Raw genomic sequence first — 24672 nt, forward strand, 5'->3', positions numbered from 1 at the left:
GAAATGGTCTTTTCTTGGAATTTTCCTGCAATGTACTAGCCTCTCTCTACTGCCTACCACACATACTAGAGAAAATAGTTTGGAGCTTTACGCCCATCACATGAGCTATGCGACACTCTGAACGTGTTATTTCCAGAAGTGTCCTCATTTTGAAAAGCAGGGAGCCCACATTTTTTTTTTCTCGCAATCAGGATAAATTCCTGATTTCTTGTTGATTAGTATCTCAGATGGAATGGACTAGGAAATGCTCCCAGAGCCAGCTGTATTTTCACATGACCATATTTCTCTTGCAAACTCCAAGTGTACACGCTCTGCATGATTTCAGACTGCGGCTCCCTGTGCGCTCTGGGCAGCGGCGCTCTGCACGGGAGTTTCTATCGTCACCCACTACCTGCACCTCTGTAGCACTCCTGTCCCCAGATAAGCATCGAGGTATGACGGATGAACGTCATATGAGATGGTGTGCCAGGGCGGGTCTGCGCAAATCTCACATCTTCCCTGAGGTCTCTCCCGCCTCTAGTGTGTTCTGGGCCTGTGGTAACGCAGTGCTCGCCAGCCTGGCTTTGTAGTGGCCGCAAACTGGAAAGGCCACCAGAGTCACCCCTTTTCTGGGAATACTCCTTCACACCAGGGGTGGGCGCCTGGTAGTCACACCTGTGCAGTAGGACCCGATTTCCTGGCTCCCAACTGCCTGGCACAGGGGTAGGCAACTCTGCCAAAATGAACCCAGTTAACTCTGTCACGCGAGGATTTAAAATTTCATTGGTGAAGGAGTCTGAAGGGCACTGGACCACCAACATCCTGGGGGAAAAGGTCCACAACCAGCTGCAGGGAGTAACTCCCAAGCACTGTGTTATTTCCTGTCATTCCACCTTTTCTGAGTGGTTCATCAATGCCTCTCCACCCCCTCCTTTCCCTTTTGCTTCTATACTCATCATCCTGACAATAAGTCGCCTTTTTGTCCAGTGAGAGTCAGTTGCTATCAACTGAAAGAAATTTACCAGACATAGATTCTGTGTTAAAAATACTTTAGAACTTTTTTCCTGCACTTACTAGTTTTTTGTATGTTGGCACAGCCTGAAAACTTTTAGGGCTTTAGCAAATTTTAAAAACTGGCTCCCCACATTATCAATTCTGTACATTTGGAATACTGCTTACAATCTTACCTAGGACAAGGGATACCTGGCTCAACATTGTAAGTACTTACTTCTCTATATTAAGGGACATCAGGTTCTAACTGCCTGCTGTAAGTAACCTCTCCCCACATTCTCATTAATATGCATGACGATAGACCCCCAAAAAAGGGGGGACAGTCAGAACTAACATTTTTTTAAAGGGCAACAAATCAAAATTCAGATAATATTTGCCTGCTAAGTTTGTCTAAACTTCCCATCTTTGCAGCCAAAGATGGAGAAGCTCTATACAGTCAACAAAAACAAGACCGGGAGCTGACTGTGGCTCAGATCATGAACTCCTTATTGCCAAATTCAGACTTAAATTGAAGAAGGTAGGGAAAACCACTAGACCATTCAGGTATGACCTAAATCAAATCCCTTATGATTATACAGTGGAAGTGAGAAATAGATTTAAGGGCCTAGATCTGATAGACAGAGTGCGTGATGAACTATGGACTGAGGTTCATGACACTGTACAGGAGACAGGGATCAAGATCATCCCCGTGGAAAAGAAATGGAAAAAAGCAAAATGGCTGTCTGGGGAGCCCTTACAAATAGCTGTGAAAAGAAGAGAAGCGAAAAGCAAAGAAGAAAAGGAAAGATATAAGCATCTGAATGCAGAGTTCCAAAGAATAGCAAGGAGAGATAAGAAAGCCTTCCTCAGTGATCAATACAAAGAAATAGAGGAAAACAACAGAATGGGAAAGACTAGAGATCTCTTCAAGAAAATCAGAGATACCAAGGGAACATTTCATGCAAAGATGGGCTTGATAAAGGACAGAAATGCTTTGGACCTAACAGAAGCAGAAGATATTAAGAAGAGGTGGCAAGAATACATAGAAGAGCTGTACAAAAAAGATCTTCACGACCAAGATAATCACGATGGTGTGATCACTCACCTAGAGCCAGACATCCTAGAATGTGAAGTCAAGTGGGCCTTAGAAAGCATCACTACAAACAAAGCTAGTGGAGGTGATGGAACTCCAGTTGAGCGCTTTCAAATCCTGAAAGATGATGCTGTGAAAGTGCTGCACTCAATATGCCAGCAAATTTGGAAAACTCAGCAGTGGCCACAGGACTGGAAAAGGTCAGTTTTCATTCCAATCCCAAAGAAAGGGAATGCAAAAGAATGCTCAAACCACACACTTGCACTCATCTCACATACTAGTAAAGTAATGCTCAAAATTCACCAAGCCAGGCTTCAGCAATACGTGAACTGCGAACTTCTAGATGTTTAAGCTGGTTTTAGAAAAGGCAGAGGAACCAGAGATCAAATTGCCATCATCCTCTGTATCATGGAAAAAGCAAGAGAGTTCCAGAAAAACATCTCTTTCTGCTTGATTGACTATGCCAAAGCCTTTGACTGTGTGGATCACAACAAACTGTGGAAAATTCTGAAAGAGTTTTGAATACCAGACCACCTGACCTGCCTCTTGAGAAACCCATATACAGGTAAGGAAGCAACAGTTAGAACTGGACATGGAACAACAGACTGGTTCCAAATAGGAAAAGGAGTAGGTCAAGGCTGTATATTGTCACCCCGCTTATTTAACTTCTATGCAGAGTACATCATGAGAAACGCTGGGCTGGAAGGAGCACAAGCTGGAATCAAGATTGCCGGGAGAAATATCAATAACCTCAGATATGCAGCTGACACCACCCTTATGGCAGAAAGTAAAGAGGAACTAGAAAGCCTCTTGAGGAAAATGAAAGAGGAGAGTAAAAAAGTTGGCTTAAAGCTCAACATTCGGAAAACAAAGCTCATGGCATCTGGTCCCATCACTTCATGGCAAATAGATGGGGAAACAGTGGAAACAGTGTCAGACTTTATTTTGGGGGGCTCCAAAATCACTGCAGATGGTGATTGCAGCCATGAAATTAAAAGATGCTTACTCCTTGGAAGAAAAGTTATGACCAACCTAGATAGCATATTCAAAAGCAGAGACATTACTTTGCCAACAAAGGTCTGTCAGTCAAGGCTATGGTTTTTCCAGTGGTCATGTATGGATGTGAGAGTTGGACTGTGAAGAAAGCTGAGCACAGAAGAATTGATGGCTTCTGAATTGTGGTGTTGGAGAAGACTCTTCAGAGTCCCTTGGAATGCAAGGAGATCCAACCAGTCGGTTCTAAAGGAGATCAGTCCTGGGATTTCTTTGGAAGGAATGATGCTAAAGCTGAAACTCCAGTACCTTGGCCACCTCATGCAAAGAGCTGACTCACTGGAGACGACTTTGATGCTGGGAGGGATTGGGGGCAGGAGGAGAAGGGGACGACAGAGGATGAGATGGCCGGATGGCATCACTGACTCAATGGACATGAGTCTGAGTGAACTCCGGGAGTTGGTGATGGACAGGGAGGCCTGGCGTGCTGCAATTTGTGGGGTCACAAAGAGTCAGACACAACTGAGCAACTGAACTGAACTGCTACACAGAACATGCTCATCACCATTAAATAAGACTAATTTTCCACAGCAGAAAAATCACAAAACAAAGGGCAAGTAATAGGTTACTTAATACAAGATTTCAAGGAAACTGGAAGTGGAGCCTGGGAGCCTTGACATTAGCAATGAAGTCAAGCCTGGATCTGGAGCTGGGTGAGATCAAGTCGGGCTCACTGGTTGGATAACCTGGCAGCCCCAGCCCAACTACTCAGGGTTATCATCCAGCTATGGTGGGCAACCAGGACCCATAGCCACCCCTTCGCCCCATGGAGCTGACAATGGCCCAGTACCAGGCTCCCTGCTGACCCCTCCCCCACCTTCCCCCGGAGCACCTCCAGCCTCAACAGCACAGGCTGGCTGTGGCCAGACAGCCTACAGCCAGTTTGGCCAAGAAGATGCACAGAATGGGCCAAGCTCCACTGTCTAGATGCATAGGTGCCTACCACGCCAGCCAGCTGGCTTCAGCCCTCTGGCCCTCCCCCGACAAAGGGACAGGTGACTGCTCACCTGGCTGGAATGCAGATGGGCAAGGCTGTGGCCCTCCTAGTGTGAGGCTAGGCTATGGCCCACCAACATCACTGCCCCTCAGTGTCAGGACAGCTCCCTAACCTTGGTCTGTACGGCTCCTACCCTCAGGGCCACCCTGGGGCCCAGCCTCCCCGGTGATCTGCCCCACCGTGGGCCTCCAGCTCCACACTCTGAGCTGGGCAGAGTCTGGGGGGAGGGGACAGCCAGAGCCAGCCCAGTCATGTGTCCTCCTCCCCTCTTCAAGCTCTGCCCCCAGCATCCAAACGACTGGCCCCCAGGACCACAACCACCCATGCACTCTTCCCAGAAGCAAGGCTACCAGCTGCAATGAAACGGTTCCTGTGGACCAGCCAGGGGCCTTGGACCAATTATGGAAGTCCCTACCCAGGAGCAGCCACTTTCGTAAGGCAGCCAGGGCTTCCCAACCACTGCCTCCTAAGTGCCTGGACCCTGATGCCATCCCAAGCCCTACTGAGGTTACTGAGGATGACAGGAACAATCAGGGTTCAGCGCCACCTGTTACTGGAGTACAGGGCCAGGTGCTACCCTTAGTCACCACCAACCTCCTGGTGAATGACCAAGGGAACGCAACACCCGATACATCCGATGCACAACCTACACTATCCCGTGCCCGTCTGACACGGGGAAGGCTCAGGTGCCCCGGCAGCTGTCATCAGGCCGCTGGCAAGGCTGCCCCCAGAAGAGGCTTCACTGTGTATCACTGACCATGGGGAACTGGGCCCTTTGCGCTGCAATCACTGTAAACCACGTGTGTGCCCCTTCATGCAGTTCCTTGAGGGAGGGAAAAGCTTCCAGTGCTGCTTTTGCAGCTGTATCAATGATGTTCCCCAGCCCATCCCAGTGTTCTCAACATCCTGCTCATACCAGCAAATGAGTAGGTGCTTATGATGGTCTTGAGCTATCCCTGGCTCTTACAGATTCTTGGCCACTATGGATCACTGCAAGAACAGCAAGTTCCCCAGGACTCTTGTCTTCATCTTCATGACTGGCCTCTCCTATAACGGCACCAGGAGTGGTCTTGTTAGGCTCCTCTGTGAGCAGCTCAAGGTGCTGTTAGACGTTCTGCCTAGGGAGGGAGGGCTTTGTCACCTGTACTAAGGTGCTCCACCTGTACTAAGGTGCTCCACCTGTACCACGCAGAGAGCTCACTTGCCCAACTACAGATGATGGTTGTATCTGATGTGGGTAACATGCTGGATGGCTTCCTGGTCAATCTCAATGAGTTTGGGCAGTTATCACCAGCTTATTGGATCAGATTCCAGAAAAATCTGCAGACACGAGGGAGACAAGAGACAATATTTGCTCCAGTTATCCAGGCCAGGATGGAGGCTCTGAAGGCTGCTGAGTGTCCAGGGAAGCTATTTCTGTTCCACACCTGCCTGCTCACTGCAGAGGCTCCAGGGAGCCTGAATAACTGAGATGACAGGAAGCTGATCAGCATAGACAAGAGGACTCTGTTTCAGCCTCAGGCAGGTGCCTATCAGGTCCTGGCCAAAGAATGTGTGGCCCAAGACTACGGTGTAGACCTCGCCCTCTTCCGGAGCCTGTGTGTGGATACGGCGATGCTCTCTGCAGTGCCCCAGTTCACCGGTGGCTCTCTGTAACACACCTGCCTTCAGGTGGAGCGTGACCAGCCACGGTTCCTTAGCAACCAGAGTCAGGATCTATAGAAGGTTGCTGGCTTTGGTGCTGTGCTGCGGGTCCAGACAAGCACTAATGTCCGTGCCACAGATCTCTCTGGGGCTTTTACACGAGTGACACAACCGATGTGGGGCTGGATGGGGACAAGAAGGTGACTGGGGGGTTAAGCGTAATGTTTGGCTCAACGAGGGGAGTGCAGCCTTGCAGTGTGCTCTGCTCTACCCCGGCTGTGCAGGGCAGCCACGGCTCTGCATCCATAGCCTGGGGCGGGGGGGCGGGATTCCAAACAGCCCTGTGACGATTCTTCCTGACGCTCTCATCACTCGGTGTGCCCAGATGTTGGCCTGTTACAGAAAGAACTGTGCGATCTCCTCCTCTGTAGGACAACTGATCCTTTCCAAGGGCATGAAGCTGCTCCCAGTATACCTGAACTCTGTGTTGAAGAGTGATGTCCTGGAGCTGAGATCACTACTGATGACCATGCTTAAGTCCGACAGCTGGTTACCTCCACGGATGTGGCTGAGACCAATGTCTTCTCCTATCCTCAGCTCCTACTGCTGACAAAGTCTCCCATTGAGAATACCACTGAACCAGTAGTTGAAGCATCTAGAGTGTCTAAGCAACAGGGGTATGTATTTGCTGGAGAATGAGCTCAACTTCTTCCCTGGTGGGAGTGACTGTCCAGCAGGGTGTTGTCCAGAGCTTCTTCCACATCACCTCCTTCAGTCAGACCACCAGTGGTCGGATGTTCTGCCAGTTTTGGATAATCTGTTGTCCAAGAAGGTGCCTCACTGATGGTCTGAGGGCACAGAGATGAAGCTTACCATGGTGAAATGAGAGGACAAGCTAGATGCAGTGCAATACCTCCCGGTGAAAGACAAGAGCCTTGAGTGGGGGAGGATCCCATGGGGACCTTCTCTGTCAACAGGAACAAGGAGATTTGGACAGTGACTGGGCTAGAGCACATGGGTAAACAGCATGGCATCCAGGCCAGCCTCCAGAGAGTACCCAGGACAGCAGAGAAACTGGGACAGCTCCACAGCTGGCAAGTCACATAAGCTGACCTTAAAGGAACATAAGAGACACCTTCTCTCTGGGCTCAAGTACCCGACCACTCTGTCATGCCCTGCTGTTGGAAGGGGCCCTTATCCCCTTACATTACCCTCCTGTTCCTGCTAATCCTGTTGTGAGGAATGCAGTTTCTCACCTCACTGTATGTGATTTGGTGTTGGGGGCTTTGGAGCCACCCAGATCCTTGCAATATTACATGTCCCTTTGGACCAGCCTCTAAGAAGAGAAGGGCAGGTGAGGAGAGTAGGGATCCCAGGGAGAAGGGCTGCTAATTCAGCCATGTTTCATAAACAAGTTGCTATGCTCGGGATAAACACACACACGCGCACAAGGGCAGGGTATAAACCACAGACAGTGGAGAGAAAAGCGGTCAGTCTTCAGGGTCTAGAAGTCAACAGCCAACTCACTCACTGAGGGGCTGATTAGCTTTCTAGCTCTGCTTCTGTGGCTCGTTCTTTCTCCTGCAGTGACTGGTGATCCCTTGGGGGAGAGAGGCGCATTATCAGATGCGAATGGGCCTGGGAACAGAGCTGCAAAGTGTCCTGAGACCCGGGAGAGGTATCAGCCTCCTTTCCAGCTGCGGAGGCCCCAACACTGGACGCTTCTGCAGGGAGCCTAGTCACCAACTTGCAACACCTCATAGAGCCAGCCCACATCTCACTCTGAGCTCCTGCTGGAAACACCGCTCTCCAAGCTGGAGGCTGACGAGAAAGCAGAGGTGGCTAGCCTCTCCTGCCAGGACACACTTTCTCCCCAGGCCTCGGTACTGACAGAGCGCCTGACGGTTATCTTCCAGCCAGACCTGGCTGGGGCAGGACAAGGGCTGGGCTTGACAGTGACCAGGTTTGCCTGCTCCCAGCCTGGGATACTCCTGCTCTGGACCTCCCATTTCTCTTCATTAGTTTATTTTTCAATGCATCTTCAATTTGTAAAGAAATAAAATTAAGTAGGGAATTCCCTGGTGGTCCAAGGGCCGCAGAGCAGCTAAAAAAATAAAATTAAAAAAAAAAAAAAAAGATTTTAAGAAAACTGATCATTTAAAGGAAAAAAAAAAAAAAAGACACTCCAGGTAGAGCTTTTCCTCCTACCATACTGTGGAAGAAACAGCTAAGTGGCCCCCTGTATACATTCTCTTTAAATCCCCTTTAGTGATAGATGCTCTTCCGTTTTCTCTGGGTACACGGCTACCCAGCTCCATACCACATTCCCCAATCTCTCTTGCAGCAAAAGACAGCCGTGTGAGGAATTCGGGCCAACAGGAAGTGAACAGAAATGATGGGTATACCAGGGCTGGAGTCTGTCCTTTAAAACAGCAAGTGCTGCTTTCCCTCCACTTTTCCACCTCTCTGCCTGTGGCCTAGAATGTGGTGTGGTTGAAGATGTTAACTGAAGACAGCATCCTCAAAGACTGCAAGACAACAAGGAAGATTAGATCTCACACCCTACCTACTCAGGACTACTTTTCTCCCGATTTTACAAAGAGATTGTCTCAACCTTATTTATTTAAACGTCACACTTATAAACAAAAACAAAAAAATTAAAAACAACACTGAGACTTTTGCTTCCAAGTTGGAGTTAATAGGTAGAGCCAAGCCATCATTTTCACAGAAAACCTAGATGAAACTATACAGATTACTCAAAACAAGTAGTAGTTTTAAAGATAATGAGAAACTGTTTTCCATGCAAAAAGGACAAGGTGAACTAAGATTCCAGAGAGGGAAGAGCCTTTCCTTAGTGAGCTAAAATCACTGGTCATTTTCTCTCCTCACGGTATTCACAGAATCTGATCATGGGCAGATTGACTTGCCATGGGCAGAAGAGCTCTACCAAGGAAGAGAAAAACCAACAGAGTTTATAAGAGCTACATAGGTTGGTGTGAAGAGTCCTGGTTATGTGACCAGTTTTCTGCACAGGACATTTATCAAGTGCTGGAGAAGCTAGGGAGATGGACTAGAAAGGTGATGTGAAGTCAACCATAATCTTACGCTTAGGAGGTAAGGTCATACTAGAGGGAGGAGCCTGCAACCAACACACAATGGATCCCATCCTTGAGACACTGTACTCACTAGAGTAAACTGAATCCACCTAAAAACTCTGCCCAGCCCACCAAACTCAAGACCTGGTTAGACGGAGGTGCTCAGGCCCTTCCCATATCTCTAAGAGAGCAAACAGCGAAAAAAACCAAAACTGACTTTAGTCTCTGCCAGTCTTTTATTCATAACATCCAGCAACCAATCAAAAACCCCCGCTTTCCCTGGCGGCTGGGAGAGAACAGGAGTGTGACTGAAGGAGAGAAGGCACAGTATAGAGTAGCTTTATGTTTCAGTACTGCTGGTCTTGGGATATGTGTTTCCCTGGTGGCCCAGTGGTAAAGATTCTGACTGCTAATGTGGGAGATGTGGGCTGGGAAGGTCTCCTGAAAAAGCAAATGGCAACCCACTCCAGGACTCTCGCCTGGGAAATCCCATGGACAGAAGTGTCTGGAGGGCTAGAGTCCATGGGGTTGCCAAAGAGTAGGACACAACTTAGCGACTAAACCACCACAGCAACACAGTCTTGGGGCGTCTCTCACACCCGAACCTCCCCCTCTAATTTCACGTCCCCAGAAGTAGAGAATCCTCCTGTTTAATTTTTTTTAACATTTCTAAAACTGCAAGAATAATTTTTGGACATCAGACTCTTCTAGGAAGCCAGAGCCCCCTTTCTACCAACGAGCTCAAAATCATCATGATCATCTCATTCTTTTCACTCATTCAGCAAATATTTCATTTCTATTTATATGTAAAGATCTATACCCTGTATTTGGAGAAGGCAATGGCACCCCACTCCAGTACTCTTGCCTGGAAAATCCCATGGATGGAGGAGCCTGGAAGGCTGCAGTCCATGGGGTCGCTGAGGGTTGGACACGACTGAGCGACTTCACTTTCACTTTTCACTTTCATGCATTGGAGAAGGCAATGGCACCCCACTCCAGTGTTCTTGCCCGGAGAATCCCAGGGGCAGGGGAGCCTGGTGGGCTGCCGTCTATGGGGTCGCACAGAGTCGGACACGACTGAAGCGACTTACAATAGCAATACCCTGTATTTGACAATGCAAATGAAAGGTAGGCCTTTTTCAAGTCCTCAAGAATTCTGCAATTTTTAGAGAAAAAGAAGATAAAGATCATCATGATTTTTGAGATAAAAGAGAATAAAGAAGCTTTTTTAAAGGACACTATCTAAAGGGGTTTACATATGAATATGGAGAAGGCAATGGCACCCCACTCCAGTACTCTTGCCTGCAAAACCCCACGGATGGAGGAGCCTGGTGGGCTGCAGTCCATGGGGTCGCGAAGAGTTGGACACGACTGAGCGACTTCACTTTCACTTTTCACTTTCACGCATTGGAGAAGGCAATGGCAACCCACTCCAGTGTTCTTGCCTGGAGAATCCCAGGGGCGGGGGAGCCTGGTGGGCTGCCGTCTATGGGGTCACACAGAGCCGGACACGACTGAAGTGACTTAGCAGTAGCAGCAGTATGCAGAATGAAAACTGCACACAAAGTGAGGAGCATTTTGAGCACAAGTATTTCTCAAGTTGTCTCACTTTTCCTCTTCACATGACTAACGACAAAACCAAGGAAGATTTAAGCAATCTGTCCAGTCACAGGAAAGCTGGATTGAAAGTCAAGATGAGAATGCAAGTTTCTACATTTTCCACCTACTGCCATTTCTTAGTCATAGTCCCTGGTGGCCCAGATGGTAAAGAATCTGCCTGCAATGCAGGAGACCCAGGTCCAAACCATGGGCTGGAAAGATTCCCCTTGAGAAGGAAATGGCCACCCACTCACTCCAGTATTCTTGCCTGGAGAATTCCATGGTCAGAGGAGCCTGGTGAGCGAAAGTCCATGGAATCCCAAAGAGTTGGCCACGACTGAGCGACTAACTCTTTCACTTTCAGTCATATTCCTGAGATATTCTATGAATCAATTTTACTTTTAATTATTTCATAAATAACTTAATCTGATTGTTTAAAAATTATCAGTGGTTTAAAATGAGACTTTCACTTTAAACTCAACCTTTGTGCTCATTTTTTGCTATTCATATAATTAGCTATTTTTGCTATTCATATTATCAGCTATACATGAATTGAGACAGAGGCTGAGTTTCATTTCCCCTACTAAGAAAATGTCTGTTTCTAGGAAACCAGAACTAACACTAATTAACTTAGCTATCCTGAAAATAACCTGCTTCCTTTTCCTACATACAAACCACGCCTGTACAAGAGGCAATAAAGATATCACCCTTTAGTGTGTACAGCAGAGGTCTCTAACAGGTACTTCTATCACAATCATGTGTCCGTTTTAACACTGGTTTGTCTTTTTTTTCGGCCATGCTGCGTGGTGGGATTGAACCCAGGCCATGACAGTGAAGATGCCAAGTCCTAAGCACTGGACTGCCAGGGAACTTCCTTGGGTTGTCTTTTTATTGTTGAGTTAGAAGAGTGCTTTATACATCCTAGATAACAGGCCTCTTATCTGCTATATGATTTGATTTTCAAATACTTTCTCCCATTCTATGGATTCTCATTTCACTTTCTTCATGGTCTCCTTTGAAATACAGTTCTTAATGTTGATCCAGGACAATTGATTTTTTTTTTCCCTTTGGTTGCTGATACTTTTGGAGTCATGGACAAAAAGATAAACCATGGCCTGATCAAAGTCTACAAAGGTTTATCCCTATGTTTTTTTCCCTAAGGATTTTGTAGTTGTAACTCTTACATTTAGGTCTTTGATCTTTTGCATGTGCCAGTTGCCCCCACACCACTTTTTAAAAAGGTCATTCTCTCTCCCCTTGAATTATCTACTCTTGTAGAAAAATCAGTTGACCACAAATGAAAGGGTTTTAGTTCTGCCCCAATCTGAGACCCCTACATTGGCAGTGCAGTCTTAGCCACTGGAGTATCAGGGAAGTCCCTACAGTAAGTTTTAAAATTGGAAAGGGTGAGTCCTCCAACTTTGTTCTTCTTTTTCAAGGCTTTGTCTATTCTGGGTCCTTTATGTTTTCATATGAATTTTAGGACCAGATTTAACTATTACCAAAAAAATCCAGCTGATATTTTGATAGGAGTTGCACTGAATTTGTCAGAGAAGGCAATGGCACCCCACTCCAGCACTCTTGCCTGGAAAATCCCAGGGACGGAGGAGCCTGGTGGGCTGTAGTCCACGGGGTCGCTAAGAGTCAGCCATGACTGAGTGACTTCACTTTCACGCATTGGAGAAGGAAATGGCAACCCACTCCAGTGTTCTTGCCTGGAGAATCCCAGGGACGGGGGAGCCTGGTGGGCTGCCGTCTATGGGGTCGCAGAGTTGGACACGACTGAAGCGACTTGGCAGCAGCAGCAGCACTGATTTTGTAGACCAATCTCAAGTCTTTCAATCCCTTAACGTTTGGATGTCTTTGCACTTATTGAGACCTTTGATTTCTTTCAGAATGCTTTTGTAGTTTTCAGTATCCAAGTCCTACAATTTTTCTGTTGCATTTTTCCTAAACATTTAATTCTGTTTGATGCTGTGTGTGCAAAAGCTGTCCTTTACTGGCTTTACGGAAACGAATGCGAACCGGCTGCCCTTCCAGTTCGTGCTCACTACAAAGGCAGAGGGGAGGGCACAGGCCCAGAACATGTCAGAGGTGAAAGAGAGCTCAGAAGAAAATGCAGAACTCGGGGCAGACCTGCACTGGCACACAGGTCTCCTGCAACATCCACCTGTCGTACCTTGGTGCTTATCTAAGAGGCAGGAAAGTGCTGCAGAGAAGTGCTGCAGGGCGGTGAGAGACAATGATGCCTCCTGTGCAGAGCATCCCTGCCCAGAGCACACCGGGTGTGGCGGACGGAAACCAGGCCGCTGTGTGCACTTGGAGGCCTGCATTTCTGAATTATCAATGGGAATATGGTAACACCAAAATGTAGATTTATTTTACGGCTGGCTTTGGAAGCACTTCTTAGTCCGTTCCATATGAGGTAACTTCACAAAAAATCAGGAACTTATCCTGATGGCAAGGAAAAAAATGTGGATTCCCTTCTTTTCTAAATGCGCCTGCCAAAAGAAAGAGGACACTTCTGGAAATCTATGTTCAGAGTGAGGCACAGCTTATGTGATGGGAGTAAAGCTCCAAACTATTTTTTCTAGTATGTGTGGTAGGCAGTAGTGAGAGGCTAGCTCATTTCAGGAAAAATCCAAAGAAAGATCAACCTCTATAACCAACTCTCAAGAGATGAAATCTATTGTCATTCCTAATACCCAAAGTCCTCAAAAACTAATTTAAGTTGTGAATTGTCAAATTCAGCGACATGACAGATGAAGACAAACCTGAATACAATCTGGTCTTGTTAACTTACTACCTGGGCCAGTTATTTAAATGGTCTGGAATTCAGTCTTACTTGTAAAATGGAGATAATATTCACTTACCCAAGCTCTTGTGAAGATTAGATAGGTAAAAAAGCTGGGAGAGGCTCTGACCACAGTAAATGGTACCTATTACTATCACTTTAAAATTTTTTAAATTTACTTTTGGCTGTGCTGGGTCTTCGCTGCCGCATGGGCTCTTCCCTAGGCGTGGCACGCGGGGCTCCTGGTCACTGCGGCGTGCGGACTTCTCGCTGCGGGGGCTTCTCTTGTCGCAGAGCGCGGGAGAGCCCGCAGGCTTCCGCAGCTGTGGCTCCCGGGCTCTAGAGCACAGGCTCAGCAGCAGCTGTGGCGCACGGAAGCTTAGTTGCTTCTCAACATGTGGGATCTTCCCGGACTAGGGATCAAACCTGTGTCTCCTGCATCGGCAGGGGGACTCTGCAACGCTGAGCCACCAGGGAAGCCCCCTTATGGCTACTATTATCCCTTACCCCTCCTTACTGAAACACCCTCCATTTCCTTGGGCTTTCTCACACCACTTCCCAACACTTCTCTTCTTTCCCAGTCAACCTTCTTCAACAGTGGTGTGTGTGTGCACGTGTATCTTCTCCCAAGAACACTAGGATTCCCCAATATTACATCCTTTGTGCCTCCTTTGCTTGCCTAGTGCCCTTTTTATCTACTTTACCAATTTCCATGGCTTCAGCCACCACCCCCTCATTCCTTCAACTAAGATCTCCTTAGCTCCTATCACCAGGCACAATTCAAATAGTAAAATTCAGATGTTTGCTGAAGGGGCTTACTTATTAAGCTGAAAGAGGCTTATTATTTGGCATAATTCAAAACCACCACACTGGACTGGTCAGTACTTTATCTGTAGTTTCTAAAGCTTTCCAAATCATAAAAATTGTTGAATATTTTCCCCAACCTCGACGTGTAGAGGAACACTGGATCACATGCATAGTCTCAGTATAACTGCATACTTTTTACTCTACTTAGAAATATCAGAAAACAGCAGACTAATTTATAACAGATCACATTCGAAAATGAGCCCCCAACACAGGGTCCCAGCCCTTTAGGGTCTTATAGTACACATGTATTATTTCTACAGTCAGACGGAAAAACTATTTTAAAACAAAAGGGAAAATCACCACTTTAATCTTCATAATGGGTCTTGAAGGTAGTCTTAAAGACAACAAACGTTATGATAAATTTTCTGAGCTTGAATCAGGCAATAGCAAAGGGTTTACTTGCTTAATTCACATTAAGTCACAAATTATAAATTATATTATAGAAGTCTTCTTAGAAGCAATTCAGAAGGCAACTGGCTTTTGAGGCCACAAACCATGTATTTAATCAAGTAAGGCACACCCACTCAGAATGCAAACACAGCCTCTACCCATCCCTCTCAATTGCCTATTCTGCCAATAAACACTGCTTCTTTCTTTCAAAAATGGAATCTAATTGAATCTCAACCAATTAACTACTTGTCAGAACACTATGAAGTTTCTAGGCCACCTAGGCCAACCTTAAAAAATGGGCAAGCCTGCCTGCCTGAATACACAAGTTCTAAGATACTATATTAAGAATACAGTGGGGTGAGGGGTGGGGGGGGGGGGGCGGGGGAGAAGAATACAGTGATTTATATGTTAAATACTGGTCTCATTTCCCAAGAATTTTTATTAACGACAATTCCTGAGTTCCTCAAATGACTCTGGAATCTTTCAGATCCAACTAGTAAGACTTGAAATGTTCTTCCTCTTGGAACAAAAAGCACTTGAAACATCTAATCCCATGAGTTGTAAACAGTTACAACATTATTTCTGCAAAGCTTTCACGTCTTCTGATGTCTCATCAGGCCCTGTGAAACCTAAGCAGGTATATTCACCATTCTAGCTACTCCTCCAGTTCCTGTGTCATGACCCAGCTTCTTTTCCCAGGTACTGTTTCCTCTCAGTGGAAACAAAAGCTAGCAGCTACTTAGTAAACCACCTTTCATTAGTTATTCATTTGCCTTCTGCGAAGTAGCAAAGCCAGTACTTTGTTCTACTTTATCTTATTACCGAAATAAGAACATAACTTGTGTGCCAATTCCTTAAGATAAAATCTTATTTACTGGGGTAGCTAGAAGGCTGTCATTCTTCTAATTATCTCGTAAAACTATTCCTAAAGGACTGGTGATGGACAGGGAGGCCTAGCATGCTGCGGTTCATGCGGTCACAAAGAGTCGGACACGACTGAGCGACTGAACTGATACTGAATGGGAAAAAAACTTACATTCAAACTCTCTCAAAGGCACATCATTTTTTTCTCCTATATTGTTAACTAATTTAGGAAAGTTAAATGTGTAAACAAATCTCAAAAGTTCTTCAAAGAAATGGAAGACAGAAAAAATGTAATGTTAACAAGGAGCTTTAAAAGTAGAAACCAACAGTACTATATTTCAGGTGCAACCAAAATATGGCATTTATTTAACCAAATGTTAAATCCACAGTAATAAACTCTTGGTAATTAAGATCATTGAATACTCCAAATTGCTGCTAAGAAAATTTCCTGCAAAACCTCTAGAGGTCTTTAAAAATAGGATAGAATCACCTATCAAGATTAGTTTTAATGATATAGTTTTAATAAAGTCCTACAAATAGATAAAGGGACTGAATTACATAAACCCCTAAGGTTCCTTCCCGCTCTTAATTCTGCCAAAGCTTTCAATTCTAACACTTTCAAAGCTTCCCTAATGCTAACTGCCACCTTTTACCTCAAAAATCTTGACTCTCTTCTCTCACTCCCTCTGAATGGCAGAGAAGAAAAATTACCGCTTCTCTTCCTTGTGAAAACTCTATCTACCATCGTCATTAAAAAACAGTAATGTCTACACATTTAAGGATGGCTATTGTACAGGAAAAAACCCTGATTTTCCTGTGATCTCTCTCCTTAATTCTCACACTGCCATACCACTAACACTTCTGACCACATGTGTGTGCGGGGGGCAGGGGGGACCGGTGGGGAGGGGGGCTGCTACATACCACCAAGCAATACTGTGACAGAGATGGGTGTCCTTCAATTTTTTTTCTTTTTTAAAAAAACAAGAATATCGCTAATTTACAATGCTGTTAGTTTCAAGTGTAGGAGTCCTACAATTTAACTCGCTTCTACACTGCCAGGAGACAGCATCAGATCCCACAGGGAAGAGTTTGGTCCCACAAGCCTGCCCTACTCCACCCCCAACTTCTCATGCTAGGATCAAGTCCAGGCTATCACCTGTGCTTCTGACCAATCAGAGGCTCTGGGGACCCCTTCCTGGTGTTTGGTTAATTTACTAGAGCAGCTCACAGATCCCAGGAAGACTCTTTCCTTACTGTTCACCAGTGTGTTATAAAAGGAGATGATAACAACGCTGGCAAGGAATGTGGGGAGGGGCACAAAGCTTCCAGGTGCGCCGCTGTCCCAGCCCCTCCATGTGGTCAGTAACCCAGCAGCTCTCTGAACCCAGTCCTCTCTGGACTTTTATGAAGGCATCATCACGCAGGCATGATTGATCATTAACTCCATTTCCAGCCTCTCTCCCCTATCTGGGGAACTGGGGGTGGGGCTGAGAATTCCAAGCTTCTTTTCTTGTTTTATTATTTTTGGCTGCATCGGGTCTTAAGTCGTGGCAGTGGCGTTCGGACCCCGTCGCAGCGCCGGGACTCAGACACTCCGTTGCAGTAGCATCTTAGCTCCCCGACTAGGGACGGAACCCGTGTCCCCTGCGTTACAAGGCAGACGTTTAACCACTGGACCACCAGGGAAGTCCCAAATCCCAAGCTTCTAATCATGACTTGGTCTTTTTGGTGAGCGGGGCTCCCATTCAGGAGCCGAATGAGAGTCAGCGCATTAGAACAAAAGATGTTTCTATTATCCAGGAAATGTGAAACTGAGTCAGAAACTGGAGGTCAAAGACCAAATAGTAGAACAAAAGATGCTCCCAGGATTTTTATCACTTAGGAAATTACACAGGAGTGGGTGTGGATATATACATATTTTTCTCCTATAAATCTCACAGCTATCGTAAAAGAAAAAAAAAAAAAACAAGCAGAAAATAACAAGTGCTGGTGAGTATGTGGAGAAACTAGAACCCTCGTGCGTTGTGGATGGAAAGGTAAAGTGATACAGCCACTGTGTCAAACAGCATGTTTCCTCCAAAAAATTAAACATACCATATGATCCAACAATTTCACGTCTGTGTATATACCTGAAAGAACTACGAGCGCGGTTTAAGAGTTATTGGCTGACGGTGGTATTATTCACAACTGAAACTTGGAGGCAACCTGCAAAATGCGGTATATATACACACAATCAAATATTATTTGGGCTTTAAAAAGGAATGAAATTCTGATACATGCTACAACATACGTGAATCATGAGGATGCTATGCTAAAAAAAAAAAAGTCAGTCACCAAAAGACAAAAAAGCGGAACGTGGAAGGGCAGTTACCAGGGACTGGAAGGGGGAGAGAATGTGGAGATACTGTTCAATGGCTACAGAGTTTCAGATTTACATGATGAAAAGAGTTATGGAGCTGGATGGTGTGGATGGCTGCATGACACTGTGAATGTATTTAAGTCCACTGAAGTGGACACTTACAAATGGTTAAGATGGTAAATTTTATGATATGTGTATTTTACCACAGTAAAAAAAAAAAAAAATTGGAAAACAGAACACAAAACCAAACAATAATATCTGATTGTTTCATATTGCCCTTTCTACCACAGCATCTATTGATATTTACTCAAACTCTAAACCCAAATCCAACGAAGAGGCCAGCATACACATTCACCCCTTCAAACACAGAAATGTAGACTCCTGAGAGCATAGAGGGATCTTAGAAGTTTCTAACTTCTCTTCTGTTCGTTAAAGGACAAAGCGGGGACGTCCCTGAGGGTCCAGTGGTTTAGAGTCCATGCTTCCAATGCAGGGGGCTCAGGTCCATTCCTGGTCAGGGAACTAAGATTCCACATGACTCGGGGCATGGCCAAAAAACAAAAAAGTGGAATATGTGAGCAAATGAACTTATATCTCAGATTTAAAAACCACATTACATTCTCTTCTTAGTAAAAGCAAGACACAAGTCTGTGCACTTAACACCTTAGGTGTATTTTTATGGCATAATTTGCCATATTTCCCCCAGAAACTGGGGAAAATAATACACAGAGCAATAGCGTGCTCTGGTGCACCACAGCACATCCCTTCAGTTAAAACAAACACAACTCTGCTGCTGCTGCTGCTGCTAAGTTGCTTCAGTCATGTCCAACTCTGTGCAATCCCATCGACTGCAGCCTACCAGGCTCCTCCGTCCATGGGATTTTCCAGGCAAGAGTACTGCAGTGGGGTGCCACTGCCTTCTCCAACTCTAAAAAATATTTTAAAGATATTCTTGCTCTCATGAAATTTCTTTTGCTTAAGAAAAGAGAAAGTGGGAAAAAAACATCCCACAGCCAAGTCCTCCTATTAGTATAAAAGTTAATACCTAAAGTATTTGTCTTAAAAAAAAAAAACAAAAACCCTCATGAGAAATTGTTTTCTAGAAGGGATAGTGCGGCCCCTAATATTCTTTGGGCACTCCACCAAACCATTCTTCCAAATGCCACCTGTGTGTCTTGAGCGAAATTTTTCACTAAGATATATTAGAAAAAGTCAAGTTTTCCAATTATATAGATTTTTAAATTTCATTTCAGCAGCTTAATATTTCTTCAGTGTATCAGTCAGCAATCTCTGAAGAAATGTCACGCCCACCAGTGCTAAAGAATTCAGGATTATGGGACAGAGAAATCTTATTTACTATGAATACTAACTCCGAACACAAGTATGTTAAGCGAAAAGAGCACTTAAACACAAAGCACCTCTAATGTGTGAACACCTTTCTCTTGATTTCCTCCTCACTCTTAAATATCATAATGCACCCTGCAATGTATTTTCCGATTTCCACCATTAGGTTTCCCTGTTACAGTCTCTACCACAACAATTTTAACTTATTAGCCATTGCTAGGAAAACAACTTTTTCAATGTGCTTATAATGAGCTGATTCTTATCACTTCCTGTCTCACACAATTATTTCTTCAAAAATGGAAACAAAAATTTTTGAGTCTGTGTATTATGTTGTCTTATGCCTTAAAACTTCAGGGGAGGCCAAGACTCTTTTAAGTATTTCCCCTCTAACCGTTACAGACTTAACATCTCAAGAAGACCCGGAGAAACACCTATTTTCTGTTTCATGCCAGATAGTATCAGACCTATCTATTGTATTTACTGACTGGGGGAGAAGGCTGGCACATATGTATGGTAATAACAAACTACATTACAACAGTCACATTTCCTGCTATGGGGAACAGACTATTTCCAAAAAAAAAAAAAGATTTCCTTAATTTCTTAATGAGATTTATCAGTATTAAAGTCAACTGCAAATATCACAACACTCTTCCACCAACACTGACCTTTCATCTTTTTAACCAGCTTCAAAAACACATTTCAGAATACCTGTCAGTCCACAGAACTGGAAAGTTGACAGTCATTACTGCTCTGAATTCAGAACTTTTCAAAATATTTCAGAAATGCCAGGGCTTGGTTGGTGACTCAGCCTTGGTGAATTAGTAGACAGACTCATTGCAAGTTGTGCGTTTGGGCTCAGTCTCGTCTGAGTCTTTGCGACCCCATGGACTGTTAGCCCTCCTGGCTCCTCTGTCCAAGAGACTATCTTGGCAAGAATACTGGTGTTGGTTGCCATTTCCTTCTCCAGGGGATCTTCCCAACCCAGGGATGGACCCCGTGTCTCCTGCATTGGCAGGTGGATTCTTTACTGCTGACCCACCTGGACTTCCCTCATCACAAGTCATCACCAGGCTAAAAAATTCCCGTGTGTGATAGCACTCCTGCAAGGGGTCAAAAGGACCACCTGATTCAACCTGGAGCCCGGGATGGTGCGGGGGGCGGGGGGGGGGGGCGGGGGGGGTGGAGATTCTCACCGAGGACCAAGACCATAGTGCTATTAAGCCTCTGGACTGGGTTCACTGCCAGATTTGTGGTCCAAAGTCTTGCTTTGCAGAAAGGAGTAAGAAATAGATTGGGTGCGTTTCCAACTGGTACCACCTCCTAACTTTTCTTTGCCTCCTGAGGATTCTAAATGTGGTTTTCCCTGGAGGGCTTCAGAGCTTCTAGGAGGAAGCAAAACCACCTGAAAGGGCTAGAGGAGGCAGCCTCCGGAGGGGGAAAAAAACAAAAAACAAAAAAAACAAGAGCCCACGAGTGGACCCTCCCGGGCTCCGAGGGGCAGGGGGGCACTCCCTGCCTCCCCAGAGCGGCAGCACCCACTTCTGGCGGGATCGGGTAGCAGAAGCAGAGCCAGACCTCCCGGGTCGGGTGGGGTGAGGTGGGGGAAAGACCTCAGGCGCAGAGAGATAGGGGAGCCCCAGCGGCCGCCCTTGAGCCTCCCGGCCGCGGGAAGGCCGGGTCAGCGCCAGGACGCGGCCGCCGGCACCCCTGAGCCCCGCGGACGGTCACTGCGACCTCCCCGCCGCCTCTCCTCATGGGCGCCGGCTCGCGGGCACCGAGCCCCCCGGTCCCCGGCCGCCCGGTCCCTCCGTACCTGGCCGGCAGAGGCTGCGGCGGCCGCGGCGCTGCTCCTCACGTATCCGTTCCGCACTTCCCCGTTCGCCACGCAGCTGTTCGCCCGCACCGGGCGACGGGAGCAGCAGCAGCCTCCGGGATCCGGCCGCATCGTCCCGGCGGCACCCAGGCGGCCACAGGCAGACGCTCTCTGTAGGCGGCGGCCGAAGGAGCTGCGGCCCCGAAGTCCCGCTCCGCACCCCTCCCGCCTCCCCGAAACCGGAAATGGCTGCACGCCGCCGCCGCTTCCCTGCGGGGCCGTCACGCGGGGGCGGGGCCCGCTCCAGCCGAAGCCTGCGGCGCGCCCAAGGCGGGGCCCCCGGGAGCCCGAGACCCGGCCGGGGGGAGCGCGGCAGGAGTGGCGTGCGCCTAAGGGGGCCGCTGGCCAATCAGGAGCGGGGGAGGAGGCGGACCCTCTCTCCTCCTGGCCAATCACGGGCTAGAACGACGCGGTTCCGCGGGTGTGTTGGAAGGGTTTGTTGGAGGGGGACAGCTTGGACCTGGGAGTTGGGTCTCTAGAGCGGGTTCCCGGTTCTCTTGGACTGGTGGCGCCCTCCCTGCCTTTGTCTCAGGGGAAGTGCTCGGTTTGATTCCCAGCCTTCCATTTAATTAGCTAATTCTCACGGTACCTTTTTTAAATTTTTTTAACATTCCCTCACCATTCTTCAATGCTCATCGTAAGTAACACAGTTTAAGTAATAATTCACATGTCTCTTTGCCCTTCACATCTGTTCAGTTTCAGGGTTTTCTGTACAGTTTCTTTTGTACAGAGAGTCAAGAAACTTGGTCTTGTTCCAGGTCTGCCAGTAACCAGAAGCTAAACCTGAGTATTTAACCACGTTGGGAGCCAAATTCTTTCAAATGGAGTGAATACTTCCTGCTTAATAGACTCATTGCAAGAATTCTATTAATGAGCCATTTTGCACCTATCACAATACTCGTACTAGAAGCATTATATATATTTATATACATTACTTTTCACCTATTGTCTTCTATATCCCCATATTTATTAGAGAGGAAATAGTGGTTTAGTCACTAAATCGTGTCGGACTCTTGAGACCCCATGGACTGTAGCCTACCAGGCCCCTCTGTCCATGGGATTTTCTAGGCAAGCATACTGGAGTGGCCTGCTATTTCCTGCTCCAGGGGATCGTCCTGACCCTGGGATCGAACCCAGGTCTCCTGCACTGCAGGCAGGTTCTTTACCGACTGAGCTACCAGGGAGGTCAATACATGTATGATGCTAAAAAAAGTTCATGGTTTCCCTCTCACATTCTACAAGAGAAAAGATGTACGTACCTGAAGTAAACAAAAAGGAAAGGCTGACCAAAGGCTGGAGTGATTAAGCAGCAGGAGTTCTGATGAGGAAGGCTGGTTGGCTGTGACAAGTCTAGACTTTCTGCATAGGAAGTTTTCAGGGCAGGAATCTGATTGGAAGCAGGGGTAAGGGATTTAATTGGGGCTTAGACAGTGGGCTGAATGAACTTGGAGAAGGCTTGGGAGGAAGATGTGGAGTGAGCTTGATCTTTTTTTCTTTTTTAATGAACGCTAGGGTGCACATATCTTTTGTTTGTTTAGATATATAACCATGAGTGGAGTTGCTGCGTCATATGGTGGTTCTTCTTTATGGTCCAACTCTCACATCCGTACATGACTACTGGAAAAACCATAGCTTTGACTATACGGACTTTTGTGAGCAAAGTTAGACCATAAAGACAACTGAGTGCCGAAGAACTGATACTTTAAAATTGTGGTGCTGGGAAAGACTCTTGAGACTCCCTTGGACAGCAAGAAGATCAAACCAGTCAATCCTGAAGCAGGAGAAGGAATAGACTACCCACTCCAGTATTCTTGGGCTTCCCTTTTGGCTGAGGGGGTAAAGAATCCAATGCAGGAGGCCTGGGTTGGGAAGATCCCCTGGAGAAGGGAAAGACTGCCTACTCCAATATTCTGGCCTGGAAAATTCCATGGACTGGATAGTCCATGCGGTCCCAAAGAGTTGGACACAACTGAGCAACTTTCACTTCACCTCACTTCTCTTGTTGCAGAGCACAGGCTCTAGGGCATGCAGGCTCATCAGTTGTAGCCTATGGGCTCAGTTGCCCCAAGGCATGTGGAATCCTCCCAGTTGTTGTTGTTCAGTGACTAAGTCATGTCCAGCTCTTTGCAACCCCATGGATTACAGTGTGATAGGCTTCCCTGTCCTTCACTGTCTCCTGAAGTTTTCTCAAATTCATATCCATGGAATCAGTGATGCCATCCAACCATCTCATCCTCTGTCACCCCCTTCTCCTGCTCTCAATCTGTCCCAGAATGAGGGGCTTTTCCAGTGAGTAGACTCTTTGCATCGGGTGGCTAGAGTGTGGGAGCGTCTTCCCAGACCAGGGATCAAAGCTGTGTCGTCCACATTGGCAGGTGAGCTACTAACCACTGGACCACCAGAGGAGTCAAGGAAGCTTGATCTTGAAAGATGAGTAGAATTTGGAGAGCTGCAAATGAGGAGTAAGGAGTAGGTGTTCCTAGAAGAGGGACCCTTCAGAAGCTCAGGTATAGAGGTTGCAAACAGCAAAGCCTTGAACAGGAGAGTAAGGGTTAAGGAACCTGGCCAGCTTAAGGAATCCTGCTAGTCAGTCCCACCCTCCAGAAGGTAAGACACCAGGTCCTTGTCTTGTTCTGCCACTTACTCACCATGTGTGCACATCATCACCAAGTCACGCAACATCAGCCTTTGTTTGCTCACCCATCTCCCAAAGCTGATACCCATACTGCTTACTTCACAAAGTTTTTTTGAGCATACGTGATTTTGTCATTACTGTTGTTGTTTACTCACAAAGTCTTGTCTCACCCTTTGTGACCCTATGGGCCCATTCGACCCCTAGAGCCCACCAGGCCTCTCTGTCCGTAGGCTCCCCCAGGCAAGAATACTGGAATGTATTGCCATTTCTTTCTCCAGGGGATGTTCCCCACCCAGGGATCGAACCCCGTATTCTCCTCAGTCTCCTGTATTGGCAGGCAGCTTCTTCACCACTGAGCCACCAAGGAAGCATGAAATAATACATAAAGGATCGAATGATCATGCCCACCATTGCTAAATCACAAAAAGCATGCCTCAGAAGGTAGTAGGAAACACCCCTAGGCTCTATGCAAACAGCAAAACCACCCCTTCCAGAGGCTTAAGCAGCTTTATCATCACTTTATTGAGTTCATACGCAAAGTTCTGTGCAAGACGCCAACCAGGCTTACAACTCTTTTATCCTCCAAGATTGCTCAGATCTCTTCTGTTGTGAAACCTTTCTTGAACTCCAACCTCCTAGCAAAATTAGTCACTTTCTTCCCTGTGAACTTTATACACACCTCTGTAAATATATGACACATTACTTTGGGATTCTTTGACAGGGAGGTTACCCAATGATTGAACCAAGAGCCCTGTAGTCAGACAGGACTGGAGACCCATCTCCAGCACCTAGAAGTTTTGTGACTTTGGCAAAGCCGCACAACTTCTCTGTGACTCAGTTTCTTCATCTGCAAATTGGGACATATCTCATAGAGTTGTTATGAGAATTAAATAAGAAAAGCATTTAGTTAGAGTTTCATTAGTTTCTAGCACTACTACACAATTTATTTGAAATTAATCTGTTGCTACTGGATTCCTAGTCCTTTTCTTAAGATCCTATCCTGAGGCTGACTTCCAGGCATGAGCAAACCAGTCAAGGTTTATGTATATTATACTAGGATACGATGATTAAATCTTCTTTGCAATTTTCTTGCTTT

General features: G+C 46.4%; 1 protein-coding gene and 1 pseudogene across 1 annotated transcript in view; one reads left to right on the forward strand and one right to left on the reverse strand.

Annotated features, from left to right (window-relative positions):
* SPTLC2 (serine palmitoyltransferase long chain base subunit 2) overlaps positions 1–21286 on the reverse strand; it is a 99898-nt gene extending 78612 nt beyond the window's left edge. The window contains exon 1 of the mRNA XM_069597186.1: positions 20882–21286. Coding sequence (XP_069453287.1) covers positions 20882–21013 — 132 coding nt within the window. The 5' untranslated portion in view covers positions 21014–21286. The remainder of the gene's footprint in view (positions 1–20881) is intronic.
* Positions 721–13661, forward strand: LOC138444028 (protein transport protein Sec24C-like; annotated as a pseudogene).
* Positions 21287–24672: the final 3386 nt, after the last annotated feature.

The sequence above is a fragment of the Ovis canadensis genome, chromosome 7 (genome assembly GCF_042477335.2).
Source record: "Ovis canadensis isolate MfBH-ARS-UI-01 breed Bighorn chromosome 7, ARS-UI_OviCan_v2, whole genome shotgun sequence".
NCBI lineage: Eukaryota > Metazoa > Chordata > Mammalia > Artiodactyla > Bovidae > Ovis > Ovis canadensis.